A 27,031-nucleotide genomic window follows, 5' to 3' on the forward strand; every position below is an offset into this window, starting at 1 on the left:
CCAAGACCTCCAATGTAAGGGTTGTAATTGTAGGTGCCATACTCAGCACCCCAGTAGTCATACCATGTACTGCGTATTGGCTTAAAAGAGTGGGAAAAATAAAACTGTGGTTTATTTTTACCTCTTCACTAAGTGACATTATTTACACTATCTAAATTCAAACAGGGTTACAAAATAAACATACTCCCCCCCTTTAAATCACCAAAACATACTTCTAATTTTAATGATCTATAGGAACAGTTCAATAATTTTCTCTTGATTTGATACCAAAATCTAGAAGTACCTTATTTATTTAGAATCTGAGAGAGGGGTACCTGGATGGCTCAGTAGGTTAAGCATCTGACTCTTGATCTCAGCTCATGTGAGGATCTCACAGTTCTTGAGATTGAACCCCATATGGAGCTCTGTGCTGACAGTGCAGAGCTGCCTGGAATTCTCTTTCTCTCTATCCGTACCCCACTTGTGCTTACTCTCTCTCTCTCTCTCTCTCTCTCACACAAATAAATAAACTTAAAAAAATGTATTAGAATATGAGAGATAATTAGCATCCTTAAAGAAAAATCTCGGGGAACCTGGGTGGGCTCAGTCAGTTAAGCATCTGACTTCAGCTCAGGTCATGATCTCATGGTTCATGAGTTAGAGCCCCGCATCAGGCTCCTGACAGTGTGGAGCCTGCTTAGGATTCTCTCTCTCACCCACTCTCTCTGCCCCTTCCTGACTCATACTCTACCTCAAATAACTAAAACTTAAAAAAAAAAAATTCTCTTATACATAAATAGAAGCAATATAAAGTATTAGAGGTATATCTCCTTTAGAAAAATTTGAGGCTAACACAGAAGTAGAACTTGCAATACACTGCCTTGCCTAAAATTGAGTAATCCATAACTAAACTTCCCCAAGCCTATTAGTGGCTCTTACTAATACATACGACAATAATAGTGGCTATATTAATAAAAGGGTATGTGTCCTTATACTACTCTATCTATATTATAAAAAAACTACTATAAGATCTATTGCAAGTTAATGAATTTTGAGAACAATGAATAATGAATACATTTAGTGAATAAACAGGTATACTTTCCTGTTTTAAGTGATTAATAAGCCACAAGTATAAATGAAATATTAAATTGCGAAGAATAGTATATCATACCTTAAAAACTTTGGCTGCAAGAGGATCTTTTCCAAATCAATATCTAAAGGATCAATGTCAACTTTCCATTAGATCTTGAAGTAACTCAAGATCAATTTCTTTATCTTTTTCCAAAGAAGAAAGAGGAGGTGCACCTTTCAAACAATTGAAAACGATTATGCTGATGATGTATGTAACATAAAATTTAACTAATATGTTGATTTTAATTTCAGAAAAAATTAATTCACTTGTATGTAACATGTTTCCACTGACATAAACATCTCTAAATTTTTATACTTGACAATTAACCACTATTAATTATGAAAAATGTATCCATCTATAAACATACAATTAAAAACATGATGCAGGGGTGCCTGGTGGCTCAGTCAAGAGTCACCACTTTTGATTTGGCTCAGGTCATGATCTCACAGTTGTGAGATCGAGCCCTGTGTCAGGCTCCGTGCTGGGTCTGGAGCCTGCTTAAGACTGTCTTTCCCTCTCCCCTGCTTGCACTTTCTCTGTCCGTCTCTCAAAAAAACAAAAAACAAAAAACAAAAAACAACCCCAAAACAACAACAAAACCCCAAAACACAAGGTGGTAATATTTGACTCCTTAGCAATTAGCCCGTATTGAATCATGCTGGACAAAACTTTGTTACTGAAAACAATCATTAACCATTTCTAGAATGAATATTACCCATTTTATTACCTCCAGTAGATAATTCATTACGTTACATCCACTATTTTAGGAAATGATGCCAGTATTAAAGTGAAAAGCAAAGATTTAAGTTGTAAGACTACTTTCACTTTTTTTTTTTGCCTTTGATCTTTATTCAAAATTAGCTATCCAAAATGATTTGACATCTATGGAATAAGAAAATTTAAGTTTTTATGTAGCAGGTGTCTTTTCTTCTGTGGTGGATTTCTCCTCTGCAGGCTGCTTCTCGGCAGCTGATTTCTTGGTAGCTGCAGCCGGTTTTTCCTGCCAAAGGTTTCTTCTGCTTCTTCACACAATAGCCCTTTTTTCCTTTCTTCCCTCCCAGAGGCCTCTTGCCTGGAACACCCTTCTCATCTGATTGGCTTCCAAAGCTGCTGCTGCCTTATGCATTCGAAGTTTGTGATTCTTGCCTGGCAAAGAATGGCTGTTCCCGGCAATGGTCTGTGTATACGGGTTTAGCTTCAACACGATTCTCAGTTTTTGCAGGGATTCTTCTTCAGGACTCTGCAATGACTCCGTTGTGTGGTACTGGCAGCCTCTGTGGATCTCTGGGGCCTCTTCACGATTCTGCTAAGATGTGTATTTAAGCATTTGTGCAATGGGAAGGTTGTAGTTGCTCTTGAGGGAGGCAGCCTTATGCAAAGTGCCATACAGTCATGTAACTTGCAGAAGACGCTGTCAGTCCAAATATGCAGAAATGTCCTGCATGTCACCAGGGGCAAGTTTCAAGATGTTCAGTTTGCTAACATTAAGTAAAGTAATTCCAGGGGCATTTCTGAAGGCCTTTATGATACCACTGTCTCATTACAGATAATGCAGGGTCCCCTACACTGGATACAATGACAATTCTCATTGTGTTCTTCCCAGCTCTCATTTGCTGAGAGGCATAACCTTTCTGATATCATTCTAGGCTTTAAGTATTTTAAGAAGCGAAACAGCCTCTCTGGTCGTCTTGTAGCCTGAACTTTAATCTTCAACCACCAAAGGAAGTTCGGGGACTTCCTCAATACGATGATGTATAGACATGACCAGCGCTGGTAGGCCTGAGGCAGCCAGGGCAGAGCAGATGGCCTGTCGCTTCTGTGCTATGTTCACTCTGCACCAAGGGTGCCACATTTTGTTTGGTACAAACATGCAGGCCAAATATGCAAGACACATATTTCCAGAAGCACCCTGGCCAGAACAGTGAGTCCACCATCTCGAACTCTGGGAATTTGAGCCACGGCTCTGCCAGTACCCCAAAACTCAGGACGGGTGGTGACGACCTGCTAAATCACCAACAGCTTAGGGCTGTATGTTGTTTCTGCAAAAGCTGGTGCGAACAAAGTTCATGGTATCAGATCAAATGAAAGCCCTGAACACAGCAGGCAAAGTAACATTTTTGTATACTGGAACAGTGGACAAGTTCACACCATCACAGGGAGAGGAGAGGGCCATGCTCCTCTCAATCCAGCAGCTCATACAGGAAAAGCTGCTATTCACCTTACTTTTCTACTTTGAATCAGAAATTATTAGGCTCTTAGATGTCTCAAAATTCCTAACTAGCCTGCTATGCCTTACAATAAACCTTACTTTCCCATCCTTCTCACACTCTATTCAACATTTATTTTTTTTTTTAATTTTTTTTTTAACGTTTATTTATTTTTGAGACAGAGAGAGAGAGACAGAGCATGAATGGGGGAGGGTCAGAGAGAGGAAGACACAGAATCCGAAACAGGCACCAGGCTCCGAGCTGTCAGCACAGAGCCCGATGCGGGGCTCGAACTCACAGACCGCGAGATCATGACTTCAGCCGAAGTCGGCCCGCCCAACCGACTGAGCCACCCAGGCGCCCCTCAACATTTATTTAAAGAATGCCTAGCACATGCCAGCCTGTTCTAGGGTTTAAGTATGTGAAGACAGATATCTGCTCTCCAATACATCAATCGAAGTTCGAAAGTGAGGACACACTGCAGAAATTTCATCAACTACAGCATGATGAGTGCTACCAGAGACCATCTAGAGTGGAAAGCAGCAGCAAAGACAGAGTCCCCAACGCTGCTGCTGCTGCCGCTGCTGCTGGAAAAAGCTTCTCAGAGGAGGACAAGGTTTATGTGAATCTTAGATCAAGAGTCCATCCTGAAAAAACAGGAGGAAGTCTATTCCAGACACAAGGATTATCAGGTAAAAAGGATAAAATTATTACAACACCTAAGACTGAAGAATAACAACGGCTGAAATGACCACAGCACCTGTAGCATACAGGACAATAACTAGACTCTTAAGAAGTAAGGAGCAGGGACGCCTGGGTGGCTCAGTCGGTTAAGTGTCTGACTCTTGATTTGGGCTCAGGACATGATCTCATGGTTCATGCAATCAAGCCGCATGCCTGACAGCACAGAGCCCGCTTGGGATTCTCTCTCCCTCACTCTCTGAACCTACCCCACTTGCGTGCATGCTCTCTCTCTTTCAAAACAATAATAAACTTAAAAAAAAAAAAGGAACAAAGAATTGTACAAACTAAGATACACATACAGTTTTTAAAGCAGCAGAAAACAAAGAAAGAAGAAAAAGAATAAGGCTGGATCTTAAAGAGTAGTAGTCTTTAACTTTACCATCTTTACTAATACATGATCTTTAATTGTTTTCTAGATTATATTTTCTTCAACACAGCCAAATCAGACCATCTCAAATAACTAGGGTATTATGAAAGGATAGCATTTTATTATAATAAGCATTCATTCAGATAATCAAAACATATTTATCATATTTAACTAATGTATCATATTTAAGGCCAAAACCCTAATACAAAAATATAAAAATTAGGGGCGCCTGGGTGGCTCAGTTGGTTAAGTGTCCGACTTCAGCTCAGGTTGTGATCCCACAGTTTGTGAGTTCGAGCCCCCACATCAGGCTCTGTACTGACAGCTTGGAGCTTGGAGCCTGCTTTGGATTCTGTCTCCTTCTCTCTCTGCCCCTCCCTATGTGTGTTCAGTTTCTCTGTCTCTCAAAAATAAATAAATGTATGTGTGTATGTATGTATGTATGTATGTATGTATGTATGTATAAATAAATAATAAATAAATAAATTTTCTGCTGCACTAAAATTCTGCATTTTGAAATATATTTTTCAAGGGTGCTTGGGTGACTCAGTTGGCTAAGCGTCTGACTTCGGCTCAAATCACTATCTCACAGTTCATGGGTTCAAGTCCCATGTCAGCCTCTGTGCTGACAGCTCGGAGCCTGGAGCCTGCTTCAGATTCTGTGTCTCCCTCTTTCTCTCTCCCTGCCCCTCTCCTGCTCATGCTATGTCTCTCTCTCAAAAATAAATAAAACATTAAAAAGAGAGAGAGAAAGAGAGCAAAGGCTACCTTCAATAAACAAAACTTAAAGAAGGTGCAGGTAGGTACCCGTTATATCGTGTGTCAAAGGCTCATCTATAGTCTCCAGCAGCTGAACTGAAGACTGCTGCAGGGAGTCATCAGAGTCACCAGCTGCTGCAGCTACGTCATCACTCACTGCTCCTTCCTCCATGGCTTCTGCCGCTACCGGAGCCAGCAGCTCTCCTGTATGAAAGAAAAGAGCCATAACCGCTTTAATAATTGTTAGCCAATATCCAAATCATATGAAAGCATATTTTCCTCCAGTTTAGAGAATGACAGCGTGTATGCTCGACCACCTATGAAAGACTGAGGCAAAAGATTCTCCACCTACCTGTGCAAATGCTAGGACCCACCACTCTAACCTCAAGTGTTAAGGACAAGTAACGAGTAGAAAACACAAACTGTATAATATGACCAGGAGTTATGATAGTCCCTTTACCTATATTAACTCACTTATTCATCAAAACAACTTTATAAGGAAGGTACTGTTATTATCCTTATTTTATGGATGAAAGGAATGAGGCACACAGAGTCCTCAAGGTCACATAAAGAACAGCAGCCCATTGCTGATAATAATAATGAAACAGACTATCTCTAATGTTCCTGTTAACAACATAACTCCTCCATAAAGACTTGACATTTATCACAACTGCCAAAATAATTAAATACAAAAGTCATTCCAAATGGTTGCTACTGATACATTAAATAGACTTTCACACTTTGGGTTACAGTTTCTTTTAAATGTTACTTATTCAAGCCATGACCAGCTAATTTGGACATACCTTATGAAAAATAAATCCAGACAAACCTGCTAATATATCCTGTAGCATACAAGTTAAGGAATACTGAGCCCAAGCACCACCCCAAGATATATCTCCTCTATTGAAGTCAGTTCCAACCAAAAGTAATAGCAGTCTTTCCAGCTGGGGTTCATTCACAATCTCACACAGATGTATAGTTGGCCTCGTGGCATTTGCAATGCGTGCCAGAACCTGCAATATTTTATAAAGCCATACATTTATAAAGCCAACATTTTATAAAGCCATACATTTAAACATCAATTACATGTGTTTTTTCCAAAAACAAACAGCTGGAATAATAGTTGTCATTAATGACATATGCTTTCATTGTCAAAATAATTGCTTGAGATAAAATGCAAAGAACTGTATTTTCATGGATCAAATATTAAAATCTCATTAAAAATCCTGGTGGAATGGCTAAAAATAATTTTTATAAACAATGAATATGCTACAAGAAAACCTTCAGGGCATGAAAACCCCTCATTACGATAATTTGACACTTATTTGTGTACTTACTGTTTTAATTAATAGAAAAAGGTAGGTTGAGGATAGACATACCTACCTTATAGGCATTTCAGATCGACATTAGAGTTTTAACTAGGTTAAAAATAGAAATCACATCTACTAAGAAATCTACTTTTTCAATCTTTCAAGGCACAATTATAAAAACCTGAATTACATAAAGCAAACCAATAAAAGCACTATTATTTCTCTTAATCAAAATCAATCAAAGACTGCAGTCTTTCTTTTTCTTACCCTCTAAGTCTGTAATTATAAATTACGCCTATCAGTTTACTTACCTTACAAACAAAAAGTAAAAGATCCGCATGACATGTAAAATCCATGGAGAGAAGAAACAGAGTAAGTTTCTGCACTACTGAAATACAACGTTCATGGGCCAGGGTAAATGGAAGTGGTTCTATCTCTGGACTTTCTTTTGTTGTTGTAACTTCTGTATCTAAATTAGAACGGGACCATTCTGCTGTCCGACGTAACCGAATAAATCCTTGAAGTGCTGCATAGAGAAATTTACAAAATTTAAATCAGTGTTTATTAATGTTTATTTATATTTGAGAACATGTGCACATGTGCAAATGAGCGGGGGAGGGGCAGAGAAAGGGGGAGACGCAGAATCTGAAACACGCTCTAGGCTCTGAGCTGTCAGCACAGAGTCCCACGCAGGGCTAGAACTCATGGATCACGAGATTATGACCTGAGCCGAAGTCGGAGGCTTAACCAACTGAGCCACCCACGTGCCCCTAAATCATTGTTTACCGAGTAAACATTCTTTCACTATTATTTTTATTTTATTTTTTATTTTAAAAATTTAAATTTTTTTAAAAAATTTTTTTAATTTTTATTTAAAAAATTTTAATTTAAAAAATTATTTATTTTAATTTTTATAATTATTTATAGATGAAAATAGCCACTTCAGAAAACTTACAACTTTTAAAGAACAAAATTTTAGATAAGCTGTAAGCTTCAAAAATAATTATTATTTTCTGATTTCATACATCCAACCAATGGAATAAATAACTCCCTGCAAAATCTAGTTGTTTTTTTCTTTTAATTAAAAAAAATTTTTTTTAATTGTCTTAGGCTCCGGGCTCTGAGCTGTCAGCACAGAGCCCGATGCGGGGCTCGAACTCATGAACCTGAGATCATGACCTGAGCTGAAGTCGGACGCTTACCGACTGAGCCACCCAGGTGCCCCAAATCTAGTTTTAACTATGTTGCTGATAAATCCTTTCCAAATCGTGACTGTTATCTCCATGTTATAACTAGACTTAATTCCTCACCCACGGGAAAAGGGAAATAAATGGAAGACTTTCATTTTCATTTCCAAAAAGTGAAATTCTACATTAAGGCTACATTGAGTCAAATCCAACATCTTGAATAAAAATTACAAAAACACCCAAAACATAATTCAGAAAAGGTGGATGATAAACCTATTAACATAACTTCAACTATACAGTATTAACTCAAGTTATTTCAAAATCTGATGGAATAATGATAACTTCATATTTAAAGAAACACAATAAACAAAATTGGCTGCTATATGTGTTATCCGCCCCCAAATTAAAAAATAAATATTAACTGGGGCACCTGGGTAGCTCAGTCAGTTAACTGTCTGATTTCGCTCAGGTCATGAACTTGCAGTGCACGGGGTCAAGCCCTACCTCAGGCTCTGTGCTGACAGCTCAGAGCCTGGAGCCTGCTTTGGATTCCATGTCTCCCTCTCTCTCTGCCTCTCCACCATAGTCGCCTTGCCTCTTTCTCTCTCAAAAATAAAGTTTTAATAAAAAAAAATATTAAGTTATATTTAAAATTTTTATTTACAAATCACAGGATTGATTTTCACTTAGAAAAAACACATTAAGGGGCGCCTGGGTGGCTCAGTCGGTTGGTTGGGTGTCTAACTTCGGCTCAGGTCATGATCTCATGGTCCGTGAGTTCAAGCCCCACGTTGGGCTCTGTGCTGACAGTTCAGAGCCTGGAGCCTATTTCAGATTCTGTATCTCCCTCTTTCTCTCTCCTCCCCGGCTCATGCTCTATATCTCTCTCTTCTCAAAAATAAATACATCTTAAAAAAAAATAAAAATAAAAAATAAAAGAAAGAACACATTAACTAAACTATACACTTCCTTGAATCTTTATCTTCAATTTACTGGCACACAATCCACTTTAAAGTAAGCACACCAGGGGGCGCCTGGATGGCTCAGCAGGTTAAACGTAGGACTTTAGCTCAGATCATGATCTCATGGTTTGTGGGTTTGATCCCTGAGTCAGGCTCTGTGCTGACAGCTCAGAGTCTGGAGCCTCCTTCAGATTCTGTGTCTCCCTCTCTCCCTCTGCCCCCTTCCCATACTCGCACTCTCTGTCTCTCAAAATAAAGACATTAAATAAATTAAATAAATAAATAAATAAATAAATAAATAAATAAATAAATGTAAGCACACTGGAAACATACTGTAAATCCACACTTATCATATATTTCCTTGAGTTAAAAGCTACCTTCCCTCAAAAAGGGGGGGGGGGGGTATAATAGACCTTTCTGTTGATAAACTGAATAATATATATTTAAGTTTCTTAATTATTATTAAAGATCCTTTACTCAATTAAAAATATTAAAAGAAAAAGTGACTTTTCCAAAATAATTACATTAAAAAGCATAGATCATACCTTTGAAGTAGCCTGCTTTAGTTTTGCTTGCTCTACCAGAAGTTTATATGATGATCCTTTGTTACTTTTGTATTTTTTCTTTTTCCATCTGTTCCACCAAAGCTTTCTGTTTAGCTTTTAATAGGTTAAGTTGCTTAAAGAAAGGAAAAAAAAGGTTAATCTTTTTAATCTATATTAAGCTAACAGTGTTAAAAACAACAAAGTAAATTAATATATACCTCAAAGATTTAATACATTCAAATAATGAATAAAAAACTCCCTTCAAGTTCTAGTTTTAACTGCATTGCTGATAAGTCATTTCCAAATCCTGACTGTTATGTCCATGTTCTAACTAGACTTAACCAATTCCTTACCCCTGGGAAAAGGAAAATAAATGGAAGACTTTCTTATGTAAGCCCCTAATGAGATTGACTGATAGGTATTTTTTTGGAGGGCAAAAAGTATTTTTAAATACGCGGGGAAATATTTTTATTGTATAATATTCTCAGCTTTGTTCTATGGCCATCTCCCTCAAAAGTAGTGTAATTTTGGAATATCTATATTTTTTATTAATTGAAAATTTTATTGAGATAACTGTAGATACGTAGTTGTGAGAAATAACAGGGACCTTTTGAAGACTTTACCCATTTTCCTCCAGTGATAACATTTTGTAAAACTATACTATAATACCACATCAGAGCGTGGACATTGTTAAAATACACCAATTTATTAAGATTTCTCTACTTTCACTTCTACTCTTTTAAAAGTGTATGTCTGTGTTTGTCTATCTTATTTGTATAGAATTCTACATATGTATAGACACATGAACCACCACTACAGTTCCATCACCACCAGGTTCCCTCATGTTGTTCTTTTATGTTGCCCACCCCACATCCCTCCTATCCCATCTGCCCAAATTCCAACCCCTTGCAACCACCAGTCAGTACCAATGAACAAACAGACCAAAACAAAGAAGAAAAAAATTCTGCACAGGAAGGCCTTAAAATCCACTGAATGACTTCACCACATCCCCATATAGCCATATATGCAGAATATCATTCTAAATACAAAGTCACTAGAAGGTAATAGTCATGATTATAAATGAATATTTTGTTAAAACTTAAACCTACTTCTTCAAGAACATCTCCAAAATTTCTACTTTTGATAGATTTTTGTTATCAGGGTGAAAAATTAATACACTATAAAGAAATATTCACTTAGCTATAATCTCCATATATGAAGAAAAACATATCATAAATTAAAACCAGTATGCACATGTATTAGATGATCACATATGTGTGGTGAGAACTACCATAAATCAGTATTTTCAGAAAACTATTCTAAAACCTCTACAATAAATACAACAATTACAATAAAAAATACATAATTTTAATGTGTTTCAAAACAATCACAATCTTAATCAGCAATTTTAATTATTGCAAAAAAGACATTTTTTTCTCAACTATTTGAGAATAAGTTGGCAACCTGATGGCCAATCACCTCTGAATACTTTTGTATGTACTTCCTAGAAACAAAATCTTTCTGCAAACCATAATAAAACCATCAAAATCAGAGAATAATACTAATACACTACTACCAACTATGCCTCACACCCCATTCTAAGTTTTACCAACTGTCCCAATAATGTCCTTCACAGTAAAGAATAAAATAGTAATATTTTACTAAGGAAAACCCACTGGGTTATATTCTAGCTTTGCTTTCCATCTTCATATTCTAAATTAAACACAGCAACATAAACATTAAGTGTTCAATAAAATTTAGCTGAATTCAAAAGGATGCAAATTATTACCACACAATTAGTTAAGAATAAAAAAAAAGCTGAGAGAAAAGCTTCACATCATTTTTCTTGCAAAAGATCAACAGCTTAGTCAAAAAAAACAAGTGAAACCTAAAATTTAGTGCTACGTCCTTTTTTTTTTTTTAAAAAAGCCCAAAGCTTTCACAAACTTGCCAGATCCTAAGGATTTTCATATAACTCTCATTACAGTTTAAATCAATTATGCAAATAATTATTGGTAAGACACTAGGCTCATTCTAGGTATCAAGGATATAGTATATAACCTGGCATATACTGTAAGAGAAAAGAGAAAGACCCCTTTAAAAAACTGATAATAATAAAGCAATGGCTCACAAGAAATTGATGTCGGCTATAAATTCACTTCTACACAGTACAATGCAACAGGGACCAAATTTTATGTGCAATTTCAAGAGAGATCATGGAACCACGTAAGAAAAATCCAGTATAGGCACAGAATGTCCTATAACAAAAACCACATTCTAATACATGACTTCTTTCTGTGAAAGAAAGACTGAATGTGTGTACATGCAAACATTTGCATGTTAATCAGAGAAACATACAGCATTTTGTATTCAAAAAAAAAAACACTAAAGGGTCATCAATAGGAAATAGTAAACAGATCTGGAACACTCATGGAAGAGTACTCAAGAATAAAAAGAATCAATGATATATCAATAATGGATGAATCTCAAAAATACCATTTGAGGGGAAAAAAAAGGAGGTAAAAAAGAGCACTCTGCATGACTCCTAACAAGACTTCAAGAAATCATTCACTCACAGCGAAACACACAAATCTCATATTAACAAAACAAAAGACACTACCAAAATTTATGATGAATATAATGAAAGGAAAAATACGAGACACAGGGGAAACACATTGTATGGGGTACTATCCTAATTTAGAAACCAGAGAAGACCTCTTTGAGGAAGTGAATATAAACTAATGCCTGAGGGCACCTGGGAAGCTCGGTTGGTTAAGCACCCGACTCTTCATTTCCTGATTTTGGCTCAGGTCCGGTCTCGGTTCCTGAGTTCGAGCCCCACATGTGCCCTCCGTTGACAGCATGGAGCCTGCTTGGGATCCTCTCTCTCTGTCCCTCCCTGCTCATGCTCGCTCGTTCTCCCCCTCAAAACAAATAAATAAACTTAAGAAAAAAATAAAAGAATGCCTGAACTAATGCCTAGTAAGTTAGGTTATCCTACGTGGTAAGGGAGGAAACTCACCGCATACTAAAATCCTGGATGAGAAAACTGGTGGTTCATGAACTCAAATTCAGTAGGGCTAGACTAAAATTCAAACCTGACAGGCACAAAGAGGAAGCAGATGATAGACACCATCAAGGACTTTGAACTGCATACACAGGTCAACTGAAAGCTACTGAGAATTGGAGAAGGAAATGATATGATAACGTATGACTGAGAACAAAAAGGGTAAGAGACCTTTTAACTAGACAAAAGAAAATGACAGCCTCTCACTTAGAATGGCAGAAACAGAGATGTAAAGAGATAGACACTTTAAAGGACCTCACCAAAAATCTATAAACTACAAACTGTTGCCATCTTACGAATAAGGAAGCTCTATCTCACAACTGTTAAATAATTTCCCTAAGTACCTCATTAAATATCATACCTGAGATCTGACAGTAAGTCTATCTCATGCAATGTCAAAAGCAATGTTCTCAAACATTAAAATTTTAAAAGTATATTGAAAATTACCTGTTTATGATGAACTAGCTGCTTTCTGATTTTTCTGGAATATAATCTATCAAGGCTACTGCTGCCTTTGGAAGACCTATTTATGCTCTGAGTGTGCAGATTATTGTTAATAAAACTCCACTGGTTACCTATAAGAGCAAGAAAACATTTTATTAATAATTCTGTTAAATGTGGTTTTAAAGTATTTTCCACACCTAGAAAACACAAATTTATAAACATGTCAATCACAACAAAGCAGTTTTAAGGAAACTGGTAGTAAGATATAACCCTAGAAAGGCTAATCCAGATCCTAAATGACTTTAAGATCAGAGTTTTCTCTGTCTCCAATCTTCCCTTTAAGAAAACAGTCATCTTTCTCCATAGTTGCTTAAGATTAATCTTTGTACAACACAGCACTGATGTAACTCAATTCAAACAACAAATGCTCACTAGTGCCTATGTCAAATCCATACATTAATGCAAGGACCCAAAAGAGGGCGTTCAATAATCTGACTTTACAAATGTAAAAATAAGGTTAAACGGTTCAAAAATTATGCTGTGTAGCTCGACTTACTCTCATTTTTTAAAACGTGTCCAGACTATTACTTTAAGTATCATTCTTCTTTTCAATTCAGGCTCAATACCACCCCTGAACCACCCCTGAAGTAATCTCCAATTACTTGTTCATGCTTGCTTAACCTAAAGATATCTTCCCTATTCTCTAATATCCATTAGTCAATTCAAATTCTTCAAAACCTACAAAAAATGTCTTCCACCAATGCATTTCCATATTATCTGAATGATACAAATAAAAACTAAGACCTTCAATACTGTAATATTCCAACTTTATATGACAGTTGTATATAATTGTAGATACCTCTATATCCCATAAATCAGTAAATTGAGCCAAAGACTCTAAATATTTAAAACATATTTTCTCTACATGAATAAAATACCCCACCCTTTTACCAAAAGTAATGGGCCCCATTTGACTTATCAAATGATAATCAATTGATTTATCTAGAAAACACTCTGAGGGATCTTTTTTAATACTATGGTCCTGACAATGTATAAAATTCAAATTTTATGGCACTTAGATATAAGATGCAGCTATTCCAAAACCTTTAGGAAAAGTGTCATTAGGTTGGAAGAAAGGAAGAAAATAATTTGTCTTACAGCTTGATTTCCTTTAACTTTTAAATTTTTCTATGCCCCAAAAGTTTATGGAGAAAGACTGAAACTCAAAAAATAAAAAACAAAAACAAAAAATAAATAAATCTGGTAATTTCCATATCTAAGCATAAAAGCTCCTTATAGTCAATTAGAACTATACACCATAATGGTAAATAGAATGACACACTATACTAAAATAACAAAGATTTCCTATTCATAAATTCACTGATATGTATGGTATTAGAAAGTGTTTAAATGAGCCTGGAAATACCTCATGAAAGACACAGTTGTATTTAGACATTAAAAGTCATGCTCAGATAAGGGGTTTGTCCAGAAAGCCCTTCAAAAGTAAATTCTACCCTTAAAACAGATTCCTGGTATATTTAATTCTTACTTTAGTAAATTACATACAGCTGTAATCTCCAGGCCAATAGCCAGTTCTGGAACAACTGTGTACTCACTCAAAATCCCCACCAACAGATTATTATAAACTTCTGATACCTGTCAGAAACCTTTCCCTGTCTTTACCATTCAAAGGTTTCTTTGCAGCTGCTGCTTCATCTTCAACAGTTGCCACATAATCCAACAACCTGGACACCAGCATAACAACCCAACTGATCATGGGAATATCCAGTACTCCTAAGAAGAGATGACAGGGGAAAAAACAATCAGGTGACTCTAAGAGTTCTAATGAAGTCTGAGAGGACAATTATGCAATAAGACATTTTATAAATTTAAAATATACTGTATCATTGCTAACATTAACATTTACTTATAATAAGCCTCAAAATTGGAACTTATGGCCAAATTGAGGAACATACTGAATGTAATGGAAGACAAATGCTTTATGGTATGAGAATAGATTCTTACAGGTTGAATCCAACAGATAATAATTTATAAATTAGGAAATAAGGTGTAAGGTCCTAGTCTAAGACTTACAGATAACTAAATTAAAAAAATCTCTCAATTTTGCCTTCATAAAGTTTTTTGAACTACATTCTCAAGTTTTTGTTCCAATAACAATTTTGTTGCTCAAATGAAATACGATGACCAGAACAGCAACTGTGCCTTAAATTAAGAGAGACTTAAATAAGAGAGTTTGAAGGGTGCATGGTGGCTCAGTCAGTTAAGCATCCAACTTCAGCTCAGATCATGATCTCACGATTCAAGGGTTCGAGCCCTGCGTTGGGCTCTGTGCTGACAGCTCAGGGTCTGGAGCCTGTGTCTCCTTCTCTCTCTGCCCCTCGGTCCTGCTCAGGTGCTTTCTCTCTCTCTCTCTTTACCTTTCTCTCTCAAAAATGAACATTAAAATTAGAGTTTGATCTTAGTTATGACAGTAAATAGGAAAAACATAATAGTTCCCAAATTCAGAATTCAAATAATGAAAAGGTAATAGATTTTTAAAGCAATAACCACATGGCAGTCAATCACATGAAAGTGTACATTCTAAAAAGTCTACATCATAGAAATATTAACAAAATGTGCCATGACGAATATTAAAATAGGTACTTCACAGTAGCCATTTTATGAAAGCAGTAGTAACAGGAATCTTATTTTACAAAAGATGACCACTTGAAATAATACCTTCTGTCCTCCTATGCATGGGTAACTGCGGCTGAAGAGGTGACAATAAATTATCCAACAGATTAAGTAAGCTTTCTAATACTCCACTATTGCTAAGTGATCTTTGACCAATGCAGGAGAGCAACATGAATACCCTAAAAAAAAGATATACTAAGTATGAATCAATTTGCTCATTAAAAAAATAATTTACATTGAAATTTAACAAACAATAGGATATGTAGTTCTCAGCATGATTTATATCTCGAGCTATGATGTTAAAATTGGCTCTTTTCAAACTACAGGTTGTATTTTTTAACTAAATAAGAAATCAAGAAGAGAACTTTATCAAAGTCCCCAGAAAATGCGTTTAACACATGAAGTAACATAATCTGTTAGGAAATACTTGTAAACAGAGACCTATAAACTCCACAGATTCAATTACAAAACTACAGAAGGTAGTCTGGTTATATCATGTGTAATTTTCAATATGCGTTTTGCTAGGCATTCCCCAAACCCTGGAAAGAAATGTTTCATTTCCCCATTCAGGATCCACATATGTAGGATTTCAAAACCTGAGCAATGACTGTGAGAATTAGAAATTACTAATAACGAACAACTCCAGTATCTTCTGACCTACCTATCTTGTGGGAAGATGAGAAGCTGCTCTGAATTGTACAGTTCCTGAAGAACATTAGAAAGAAACTGACCCCACCATCTTTCACCACCACAGAGCTGAACAAGTAGAAGACCAGTATGCAATCGTATCTTTGGTGTTCCACTGATGCACAAGTGTTTAAAAAGCTCTTCACACCTGGGCATGAAATGTGCTCTGCAAAACTGCAGGAACAGAGTGTCCTATTACAAAACAGAAAACAATAAAATTTCCTATTTAAGTGTATGCTGTAGTATCAGTATCAGCATACCTAAATACACCTTCTTCTTTACCAGGATTCAGTACACAATTGTATTTTATTTATTTTGCTATTCATTTCTTTATTCTTCATATGAAGAATTTAATTGTTAAACACTTGGGGAGGAGAAAATCTAGCAGTTCAATCAACTGTATTTATGTGTGGAGTTGGTTGTATCAGTTAGCTGAGTACGTGTGTTTTTGAGTGCACGTGTAATGATCAAAAATAGCTCCTGTTATTAGAAAATGACAGTATTAGGGTAGCAATTTAGTAACAGTTTTCACAATAACAATATTTAATGTTTTGCCAATAAAAATGATGTGCCACATCAACAGCAAAACCTCAAGAAAATTATCGAAAATCCGTTTAAAACAAAAACAAGTAAAAATATGGAGGAAAAAAACGAGTTAATCTAAACACATTTCATAGTCACTTTAGAAAGGACATCAAAATGAGCCACACTCAGGAAATATTAACACACAACAAAACATGCAACAAAATCACATCAAACACATTTCTAACATTTAAAGAACCTAAGCCAAATACAAACCATTGGAAGAGTGAAGAAGACTGAGCAAAGTGTCCAATAAATATCTGATGATGGTACGTAACTGCTCTGTGGAAGACGTCTGAATCAAATCTTTTGGATCTGATGTTTCACTTAACACTTTCCGACTTGTACCTAGAGCTACTTTGAGCCTCTGCACTGCATTATGAGCCAAATTCAGCTGAAGCTGTAGCTGAATACAATCTTGATAGGCAGAAAAAACTCTACTGTCTTCCTCAACTGCCTTGTCTGGTTTTCGCAGAAAGTACTGTGCATGTTAGCACTGTTGAGAGGAGGAAGATCGATACTTGCAAAAGAGGTTTCCAGTCGATGACAAGTCTAAGTTATACTGTTAAAAAAAAAAAAAAAAAAAATGTACAAAAATAATTCCTGCAATGTTCTCTCTGGTATATATGTATAAATGTACACTGAAAATTAAAATCTCTACAACCATTAAAAAGAATTCATCAGTTCATTAGTAATAAATAAAGCCAGTTATTTAATCACAATATTTTAATTATCAAATATTACTGTAACATTCGTTTCCTACTTCCTTTTGTTCTTTTTTTGTTTTTTTTAAGTTCACATTTTTTTTTTTTTTTTTTCTAGTAGATCTCTGTACCCAAAGTGGGGTTTGAACTCACAACCCAAGATCAAGAGTTGCATGCTCTTCTGACTTAAGCCAGGTGCCCTGTCCTATATGTTCTTTTTATACATCTAGGAAAAGACATTTGTTTGAAAATATATGCAATACATACAATATAAAGGTTTCAATAAGATTAAAATAGACTGCAATTTTCTAATACCTGCACTGTATATCTTCCTGTAGAGCAACCATCATTGCTAAATGCTGGTCAATTTCCGGTTGGTTTGCAGATTCACCCTCTCCCCTTAAAGGATCATGCATTAACTTCAGTTCACTCTCCCAAGGCAAGATATACGTATGACCATAGTAAAATCCTAATGGGATTTTGGCTCTGGCATTTGTACTTCCATAACGTCCAATGACAGTGATCTGAAATGAAATAAAAACAAAACAAATCAAAACATAAGTATACATACACTCCATCTGCAAAAAAATAAAATTCTGAGCAATGGATTTAAAAAGATAGTTATACTTTTTAACTATATGTCTAAGTATCTTTCATAACCTGTCAGAAACATGGAAAGCCTATCAATTCACTGTCTTGAAGCCTTTTACCTTCATGAATCTGCACACAGGAGGTGGTATCAAGTCATGCAGAATTAGTGAATGGGTGCTTATGTCAGTTGCCACTACCAGTCGCCTCCCATCCACCTCTTCTCCTAAAGTCCAAATGTCAATTGACAAGGAGGCCAAGTCTCCACAAGTGGAATCAATACATCTGTGCAATAGTATTGGTCTGCCAAAATCCAAGGTCACAAATCTCCCTTGCTCCTATCAGAGAGAGCAACAGGTGACAAAAAATACCATTGTTTCAATTAACCAAAAGATACATTCAAAAACAGTTGGGAACACTCATCTTAAAATCCGAAATCAACTTATTAAACTACAAACAAATAAGTAGAAAGAGGAAGTAGCCTTTGAAAATTTTCTGAAACTTCAATCCATGCTAGGTAAGACTGAAGTAAAAATACACAAGAGTAAGTTTGTTACTGTGACAATCAACTGTGCATATAAGCTTAATTTAAAATTTTTTAATGTTTATTTTATTTTGAGAGAGACAGACAGAGTGCAAGCGGGGGGGGGCAGAAAGAGAGGGAGACACAGAATCTGAAGCAGGTTCCAGGCTACGCGCTGTCAGCACAGAGCCCAAAGCAGGAGGTGAACCCAAAAACCGCAAGATCATGACCTCAGCCAAAGTCGGATGCCTTACCGACTGAGCCACATACGTGCCCCGAAGCTTAATTTGAAACATCAGAGTAGAAAAACTGTATCATCAAAACAGTAGATAGATGAACTCTTAAAAGTTATCTATCTGCTCTTTTTTTCACTCATTTGGTCACTTTTTAAAACTTCCCACCTAGACTCATTAATGATACCAAATTGTTACTACTTTAGTTTTCTCAAGCCTTGTTTAACTTCTTATGGAGGTTAGATCCTACATTGTGGTTACAATGTAAAGTAAAAGTACAATGCAGAAATCACATGCAGACAGCACCGCCACTATAAAAAATCCCTTAGGAAGGTCCTCCAAAGAAGACAAATACAGCTTATCTCAAACACTGTTTTTTGCCCAGGTAGTGGCACATCACTGTCTCTTCAGCTCAGTTCCAGGCAAAGCATATGGCTTATTCTCAAGGACCACACTAAACAGGCAGGATGCCTCTTCGTGTAAACACTAGAATCGCATGCAGCACAGTTGAGATGTGCACATTAATGAAAGGCAAAATGATCACAGAGGAATGGAAGAAGAACAGATTTGCATATCTCAGCTCATATACATTTCAGAATAAGCCCAATTAGTGAAACAGTAGACAGCATTGTTAATCATATAGTTCTTTTTCTTCTTTACCAGGTTGGGGTGAGGAGCACCTAATAACCTTACCAGCTACATGTTACAGTGAAGGAATCAACTGAACTTCTAGAACTAGTTTTCAATGGAGCTAGTTTAAAAGCAAACAAGGTAGTTACCAATACTTCCCTAGACAGAAAAACTATTAAATAACAAAGAACATAATTCTTCTATGTCTTACAGTCAATTCCAATGATAAAAAAAGAAAAAAAAAACAAACTGCAGTGTAAAAAAACTGCTCACAATCCATAAGACTCCACAACAAATCACACTCTAAATGTTACAAATGCTAATGTTGATACCAATGAAGGATTAGTTGAGCAAAAACACCATTAAGAATTTTACCTTAGGGGCGCCTGGTGGCTCAGCCAGTTAAGTGTTGGACTTTAGCTCAAGTCATGATCTCACAGCTGCTGAGTTCGACCCCTGCGTTGGGTTCTGTATCTCCCTCTCTCTCTGCCCCACCCCAGCATGTGTTCTCTTCTCGCTCTCTCTCTCAATAACAAAGAAATAAACTTGAAAATTATTTAAAAACAAAAAAAAAGAATTTTACTTTACATTTTTTAAAAACTCTCTCTTCCAAAGAAGAAACATCGCAATGCAATAAAGCAAACTATTCATATGATAGAAAGTGCCACAGTATGCATTATACACATACTACTTTCTACTATAAACACACTGTGGTTTCTACTGAATTCTGCTGCAGCACAAGCCCAGAACTAGTAGTTGGTAGGATGATAAGGTTAAATCACCTGTGGTTTATTAGTAACATATTCTAGTTGAAAGTATCTATCCCAGTCATGGGTTGCTAGCATGTAAGTATGTCACAAACTTAGGCAGAATTTGAATTATCAAGAGACCATGAAGTGTTATTAATTTTACTTAGTTACTAAAATCAGCAGTATGTCTATCTGCTATTTTCTAGAAATGATTCCAACATCAGGATGCTGGTCTTAAGAATATTTAAGCGTAACTTCCAGTGTAATGATAATCGAGCAGCTACAATGGAGGTAGATGGTCATGTCCATCAGAGTTCAACAGGCAAGACCCATGTGCAGGTGAAATCCACAGTCTGGACAGAACTAGTCAACCTACCCAGTAGCACTCTGCCACCCAACGTGGTGAATGCACAGCTGGAGCCTTATGTAGTGCCTACTCCTGGTAAAATGTACTTACCTGGGAACAGATGTGATTACTTGCAAAGGAAAATCAAACTACAGAATATTAGATTCAAAGGGCTAGCAGAATAGGCAACAAATATCTTAAGAAAGTCAAAGATTACCTGAATGCATTCGTTCTATAATAATGGACTGGTGAGGTGGAGGTTGAAGAAAATGTGAAGCATGAGAATTGCAAGAGCTAGACCAGAACCAAGTGGATTCTAGAAGAGAAAAAAAGTATAACTCTATATTGATATTACTCTTGCTCTATACAAACTAGTAACTGTATATCAAATTAACGAGTCTCATCTCCTGATGTATATTCTGTAATATTTTAGAAAACAACCTAATTGATGTATCAAGTTGGCATAATAAAATTTTGCCTTCTCAAGCTAGCGTATACATCATATATTTTTAAATGTCTAAGCGAACACCTATTTAAAATATAAGAATTTACCATTCTGGACTTGTTGGAATTTTTGTTATGTGCAGCAAGATTGACTGTTGGGGGATCAATAACTGAGCCTGGGAAAAGCTGTGCAAGTTCGGCATAATCACAACGGAAACTGCTTCATTGGGTTGGGGTGAGTGGTGGAGTCATAAAAAGTGGTGTTGTTTTTGGAGTGGGTGGGAATAACATCAGATGGATGGATTGAAGAATCCGGGGGCTGCCACCGGGTTGGAAGGCACAGAGTTGTGAACAGGACCTACTGCTGATGCTGCTGATGCTGCGGCAGCCGCTGCAGCTGTTGTCTGATGTAACTTGGCTTCCAGCTTTGCTTTCTGTAAAAGAAGTAAAGGCAACAAATGTAGACTGATCCTGCCTACCTGAACTGTAGGGAACACTACACAGGAATATTTTATGAAGATAAACATGACTAACTAGATACTAGTTAAATAAAAATGAAATTAAATAAAAATGGACTCCACATGAATTGAGCATTTCTTCACTATACGAACTTCATTAAATATTTGATGTAAACTTCCTTGTGTTTCGGAAACTTGGACTTCCACAAAGCAAAGGTGGAAGAAAAGAAGAACAAGTGCATGTAAATAAGGAAACACAGTTCTACTCAGAACGAAATATTAACAGGAGGAGGCGGACTCTCGGTTGCCTAACCTGATACAATTTGTCACCTGGAACCACATGGATGCATTTAGAGAACAATAAAAACTCCCAAGCAACTGTCATATTACTAAATTTAATCCACATGACTGCAAATCATCTTTAAAATATTTTAGGTTAGTCAATCTGTAAAAATAGTAACTGGTAACCATAACGTTTGACCAAGAGTGTTTAAACAGAGTTACAACGAATTTTACTAAAGCCCTGCCCCCCCATATCAATTATATTCCATCAGATATTTGTCAAACGAAATTTACTTATATAATTTTAAACACTTAGATATTAACAAAGACATTACCTCAATTTTTGCAGAAAATGATTAGCTCAGATCGGTCAACCTACTTTCCTTTATGAAAATAATGGGCATTTTTACAGTACTTTTTTCAGCTTTTGAAGTTTAGAGACAGCATGAACAAAGAGCCAAAGAGTCTCCAACCTGTTGCTGAAGCTTCAAAAGCTGCTGCTGTTTCTCTTGCAGCACCTGCAGCTGTTGCTCGGCTGAAGCCATTGCATGAGAGAGAGACTGCAAAGCTACCTGGGCTGCTGAAACTCAGGGCTGTCGAAGCTTCCCCAACTGTCCCCGATGACAGTCCACCTACTGCAGGAGTAACCCCGAAGGAACTCACTGGTGTAAGACAAGGGGGAGAGAACAGGGATGAGGAAAAGGTTCATGCAGAAACATGTTCCAAGTATACTATTTTGACATGAAAACTAGAGTTTCACTTTAAAAGACAGTAAGCTATAGAGTATAAAAAAGAAGTCTTAATGATCAAAGTCTTAATCATAAAAGCATACTCATTGATAATAACAGTATTTGAGTTTAAGGGATCCAGGACCTATTTCCAAATCAAAAACAAAACAAAACAAACAAACAAACAAAAAACAAAAAACAACTTGGTATACCTTTGAACTTAAAAATATTTTCAGCATGTAAGAAATTTCATTTAATATGGCTAAAATAAAAACACAAAATGAGAGTAATCCTATTCTACAATTTGAGCTTAACGAATAAACTAAAATTTGCTTTACTAAGTTTTCCTGTAGCAGTACCTCCTTCCTCCTGCAAAAAGTTCAAAAAAACCTTTAATTACATCATTTTAAAAATCTGATACTTATTTCTTCATTTTAAAGCATAGCCTAGACAGCTGGCCCACACAGAATATGTAAAAGCAATGTTTCCTACCATATTCTCCCCAGAACACTAATATGGAGAGAAACATCTCTGATTCGACTTATGTCAAGCAAGTTTGGCACACCAGCTTACACATGAAGATTATCATTAATGGCTCTACGAAATCCCGTAAGTTGAACAATTTCTCTGACTTCCCTTTTCAATGTTACTCAAGTATACATTATAAAAAATAACTCCTCATTAAATATTAACAATATTTGTGGAAAACATTTTAGGAAAAGCTAAGATAAAAGCTTAATTTCACAACATAATGAAATAGGTCAGCACAAAATATAGTTACATTAGGGAAAGATAACCACTACAACAGTAGCAAATTTTAGTGTGCATTACCATGTGACACTGTTTTAATCAATTACTGTATTCAACAGGTAAACAACTCTGAGAAGCAGACACTAGAACCCTGTTTTTTAACTGATGACAGAGAAGTGTGACCTGCAGAGCTGATAGTGGTAAAACTAGGGTTGGAACCAAGGACTGTGTGAAAACAAAGCCAATGGGGAACCACAGTGCCAAGCACGGAGCTTACTTACATCAACTCATTCTGTCTTTGCAATGACACATTGGTAGGTACGACTCTTACCCATTTTACAGGTAATGAATCTAAAGTTGAGGGAAGTAATTTGCTAATACCTGAAAGGGTCGGGGAGAACCCAGGTATGTGACAGGCTATCTTAACATCTAACAATGCTACACTGTGCTAGGATTAAAAAAAAAAAAAAACTTTAAAAAAATTAGCTGTAATCCGCGAGATAGTAATAACAAACTGTGCATAGCCTTTCACAATTAAAAGTGCCTTCAACTTAAACACACACACACACACACACACACACACACACACACACACACAGACACTTATTACAGAATAGCCATACTATACTTCATTTAACTTCCAAGAATCCAACTCTACAAGCCTGGTCAAAGAAAGAGCAATCAAAACTCATATAAGCTATGTGCCCCAAAATGAAATCCATTTGCTTCATCTAATGTTCCACCAAAGAAACAGCTATTAATTCCAACTCTGGAGGAAAATTATTGGACTTACTGAAGCACTGCTATTGTACTTGTACTTTTTGGGTAATTACAGTCAATATTAACCACGTGGAGTTGAGCCCTTTACTGACTTTAAAATCCAATGCTCAAATACTACTTGTGGGAAAATGAATTAAGTAACCAGAAACACAAGAGACACATCAGCAATCCAAAAGAAATAAGTCATCCTGCAACTACAAATTTTTTAAATCTTTTGATTTTTTGATTGAGCAATATCCTTTTCTATTTTTATACAAAGGGCCTCAAAAACCATATATAAGTAGAGATCAAAAGAAAATAAAAATGACTATGACCACCATTTCTATTCAGTATCATGCAGGAAGTTCTAGAAAGCACAAAAGAGCAAGAAAAAGAAGTAAAAGATAAAATTATTAGAAAAACAACAAAGTAAAATTCTTATTAACAGATGACATGAGGCAGCTCTTTCTGCCCACAGGTCCTGTCTCCATGCTTTAATAAAATCACCTTTTTGCACCAAAAAAAACAAAAAAAAAACAAAAAAAACAAAAAACATCCAAAAAACTGGATGACATGATTGTGTATATAAAAGTCTTTAAGAATCTACAAACTATTAGAATTAATAAGCTAATATAGCAGTGTCACATGAGATTAATATACAAAAATCAATTATATTTTTATGCACTAGCAACCAAAAAAAGGGAAATAAATTAAGAAAAATATCACTTATACTAGCGTAAAAAAATCAAACAGCTAAGGATAAATCTGAAAAGATGTGCTAAACGTCAACACTGAAAACTAAAATATCTCCCAGAGCAACTGAAGACCTAAATACACTAGATATATCATGTTAATGAAGTAAAAGGCTTAATATTAAGATGTCAATTCTCCCAAACTGATTTATATTCAAATTCCAAATAAAAAAATAATAAGCTCTTCGGTGTATAATCTGAAAAGCTCATTCTAAAATTTAAATGGAAATAAATACAGCATGATGATAATAATGCTGTATATAATTAATAATATAATAATAATGCTGTATAGTTTTCAATTCTGCATTTACAATTTCATGTGTTACACCTCATCAGTATAAATGACAGAATTCGGTTTTTTAATCTTTCCTTTTACTATGGGTAGTTGAAAGTTGCTAAGAGTAGATCTTACATGTTCCCACCACAGAAAAAGAAATGGTAATTAAGTGACGGGACAGACATATTAGCTAATGCTATAGTGGTAATCATTCTACAATATATAAATGTATCAAATCAATACATTATACACCTTAAACTTGCTGAGTGTTGTTATGTCAGTTATATTTCAATAAAGCTGGGGGGGAAATAGAAACAAAGACCAAGAATCTTTAAGAAAACCTATCTTTAGGGGCGCCTGGGTGGATCAGTCGGTTAAGCATCCAGCTTCGGTACAGGTCATGAACTCACGGTTTGGTTTTTTGAGTATGAAACCTGCGTTGGGCTGTGCACTGACAGCTTGGAGACTGCTTAGTATTCTTTGTCTCCCTCTCGTTCCGTCTGCCCCTCCCCTGCTTGTGGGCATGTGCACTTGCGCGCACACTCTCTCTCTCAAAATAAATCCAAAAACATTAAAAAAATTATTTTTAACTTTTATGTTAAACATATGTTAAGAGAAAAATGAAAATTTCACTAAGTATATACTCAAGAAAACTGAAAACATAAAAATGTACACAAATATGCTGCATAGCAGCATTTTTCTTAACAGCCAAAAAAGAAGTAACAACTCAAACGTCCATTAACTTCTGAGTAGATAAGCAAAATGAGGTATATCCAAATTGTTTTAAATTTTTTTTCAACGTTTATTTATTTTTGGGACAGAGAGAGACAGAGCATGAACGGGGGAGGGGCAGAGAGAGAGGGAGACACAGAATCGGAAACAGGCTCCAGGCTCTGAGCCATCAGCCCAGAGCCTGATGCAGGGCTCGAACTCACGGACCGCGAGATCATGACCTGGCTGAAGTCGGACGCTTTAAACGACCGCGCCACCCAGGCGCCCCCCAAATTGTTTTAAAAGTAGCATATCCATACACTGGAATACTATTCAGTCATAAAAAGGAATGGTGTACGGAGACATGCTAAGTGGGTGAAACATGAAAACATTATGCTAAGTGAAAGAAGCCAGACAAAAGGGCCACAAACTATATGAAACTACATTTATAAGAAATGTATGGGGTGGGCAAATCCATAGAGACACAACATAGATTACTGACTGCCAGGCAATGGAGGGGAAAGGCGATGAGGAGTGACTGCTCATGACTACAGAACCTCTTTGTGGAGTAATGGAAATATTCTGGAATTAAAAAGCGATGATGACTGCACAACAAACTTTATACCAATTTTTTAAATCTACCAAAAAAGAAAGAAAAACAAAACTGATGAGTGTATACTACCAGATTTCAAGACTTAATATAAAGTTACAATAATTAAGACAATTAGGTACTGGCATAAGGCTAGAAAAATTGACCAGTGGACAAAAAAGGCCTACACCACAGCAGACATGATTTTTAACAGACACAACACCACAGCAGAGTGGAGGAAGGGTAGATTTTTCCCATTAATAATAGAGAATGAGAATTAGTAAACTAAGATGAATTAGAAGCAAATAGCCAAAGTAAAAGGAGAGATTTAAAAAACTGAGAATTACATCATTTATACTGGTAAGGTCTAACACATGAAACTGGAAACACAAAAAGAGAATACAGAAAACAAGGCAGAAGCACTGTGTGTACAGTTAATGGCTGAGATCTTTCTAAAGCTGATGGAAGTTATCAAGTAAGGATTCAGGAATGCCTATGAATCCTAATCAGGGTAAGTACAAATGAAACCATCTATAGGACCATCAAAGAAAAATGCTCGGGGGGGGGGGGGGGGGGGGCGGTGGACAGGGAAAGAATATGGATGAATCTTAAAAACAGCTTGAGAGCTGACAGCGACCTTAAAAAAGGAATAATAAGACTGACACAGTGGAAATGACAAGAAATTATCTTTAAATCACTAACAGAAATAAAAACTTAGAATTCTGTAACATGTCAAAATATACTTCAAGAATGAAGAGAACATCTCTGGATCTAATCAACCAAATGTAAAATTTATTATTCAAATATTCAGACAAATTTAATTAAGTATAGGAAACAAACTG

General features: G+C 36.1%; 1 protein-coding gene and 1 pseudogene across 1 annotated transcript in view; both read right to left on the reverse strand.

Annotated features, from left to right (window-relative positions):
• The window catches only part of BIRC6 (baculoviral IAP repeat containing 6), a 226,416-nt gene that overhangs the window by 117,195 nt on the left and 82,190 nt on the right, over positions 1-27,031 (reverse strand). The window contains 26 exon segments of the mRNA XM_032592785.1: positions 2-80; positions 1,151-1,182; positions 1,185-1,212; positions 1,214-1,284; positions 5,237-5,392; positions 6,018-6,201; positions 6,810-7,012; positions 7,015-7,024; positions 9,193-9,258; positions 9,260-9,325; positions 12,707-12,834; positions 14,360-14,497; positions 15,443-15,576; positions 16,059-16,232; positions 16,234-16,276; positions 16,883-17,155; positions 17,158-17,218; positions 17,673-17,894; positions 18,081-18,289; positions 20,657-20,725; positions 20,728-20,755; positions 20,992-21,165; positions 21,167-21,187; positions 21,189-21,317; positions 22,097-22,207; positions 22,209-22,285. Of these exon segments, the coding sequence (XP_032448676.1) occupies positions 2-80; positions 1,151-1,182; positions 1,185-1,212; positions 1,214-1,284; positions 5,237-5,392; positions 6,018-6,201; positions 6,810-7,012; positions 7,015-7,024; positions 9,193-9,258; positions 9,260-9,325; positions 12,707-12,834; positions 14,360-14,497; positions 15,443-15,576; positions 16,059-16,232; positions 16,234-16,276; positions 16,883-17,155; positions 17,158-17,218; positions 17,673-17,894; positions 18,081-18,289; positions 20,657-20,725; positions 20,728-20,755; positions 20,992-21,165; positions 21,167-21,187; positions 21,189-21,317; positions 22,097-22,207; positions 22,209-22,285 (2,886 nt within the window).
• On the reverse strand, positions 1,698-3,510 carry LOC115510950 (annotated as a pseudogene).

This window comes from Lynx canadensis, chromosome A3 (genome assembly GCF_007474595.2).
Source record: "Lynx canadensis isolate LIC74 chromosome A3, mLynCan4.pri.v2, whole genome shotgun sequence".
Lineage (NCBI taxonomy): Eukaryota > Metazoa > Chordata > Mammalia > Carnivora > Felidae > Lynx > Lynx canadensis.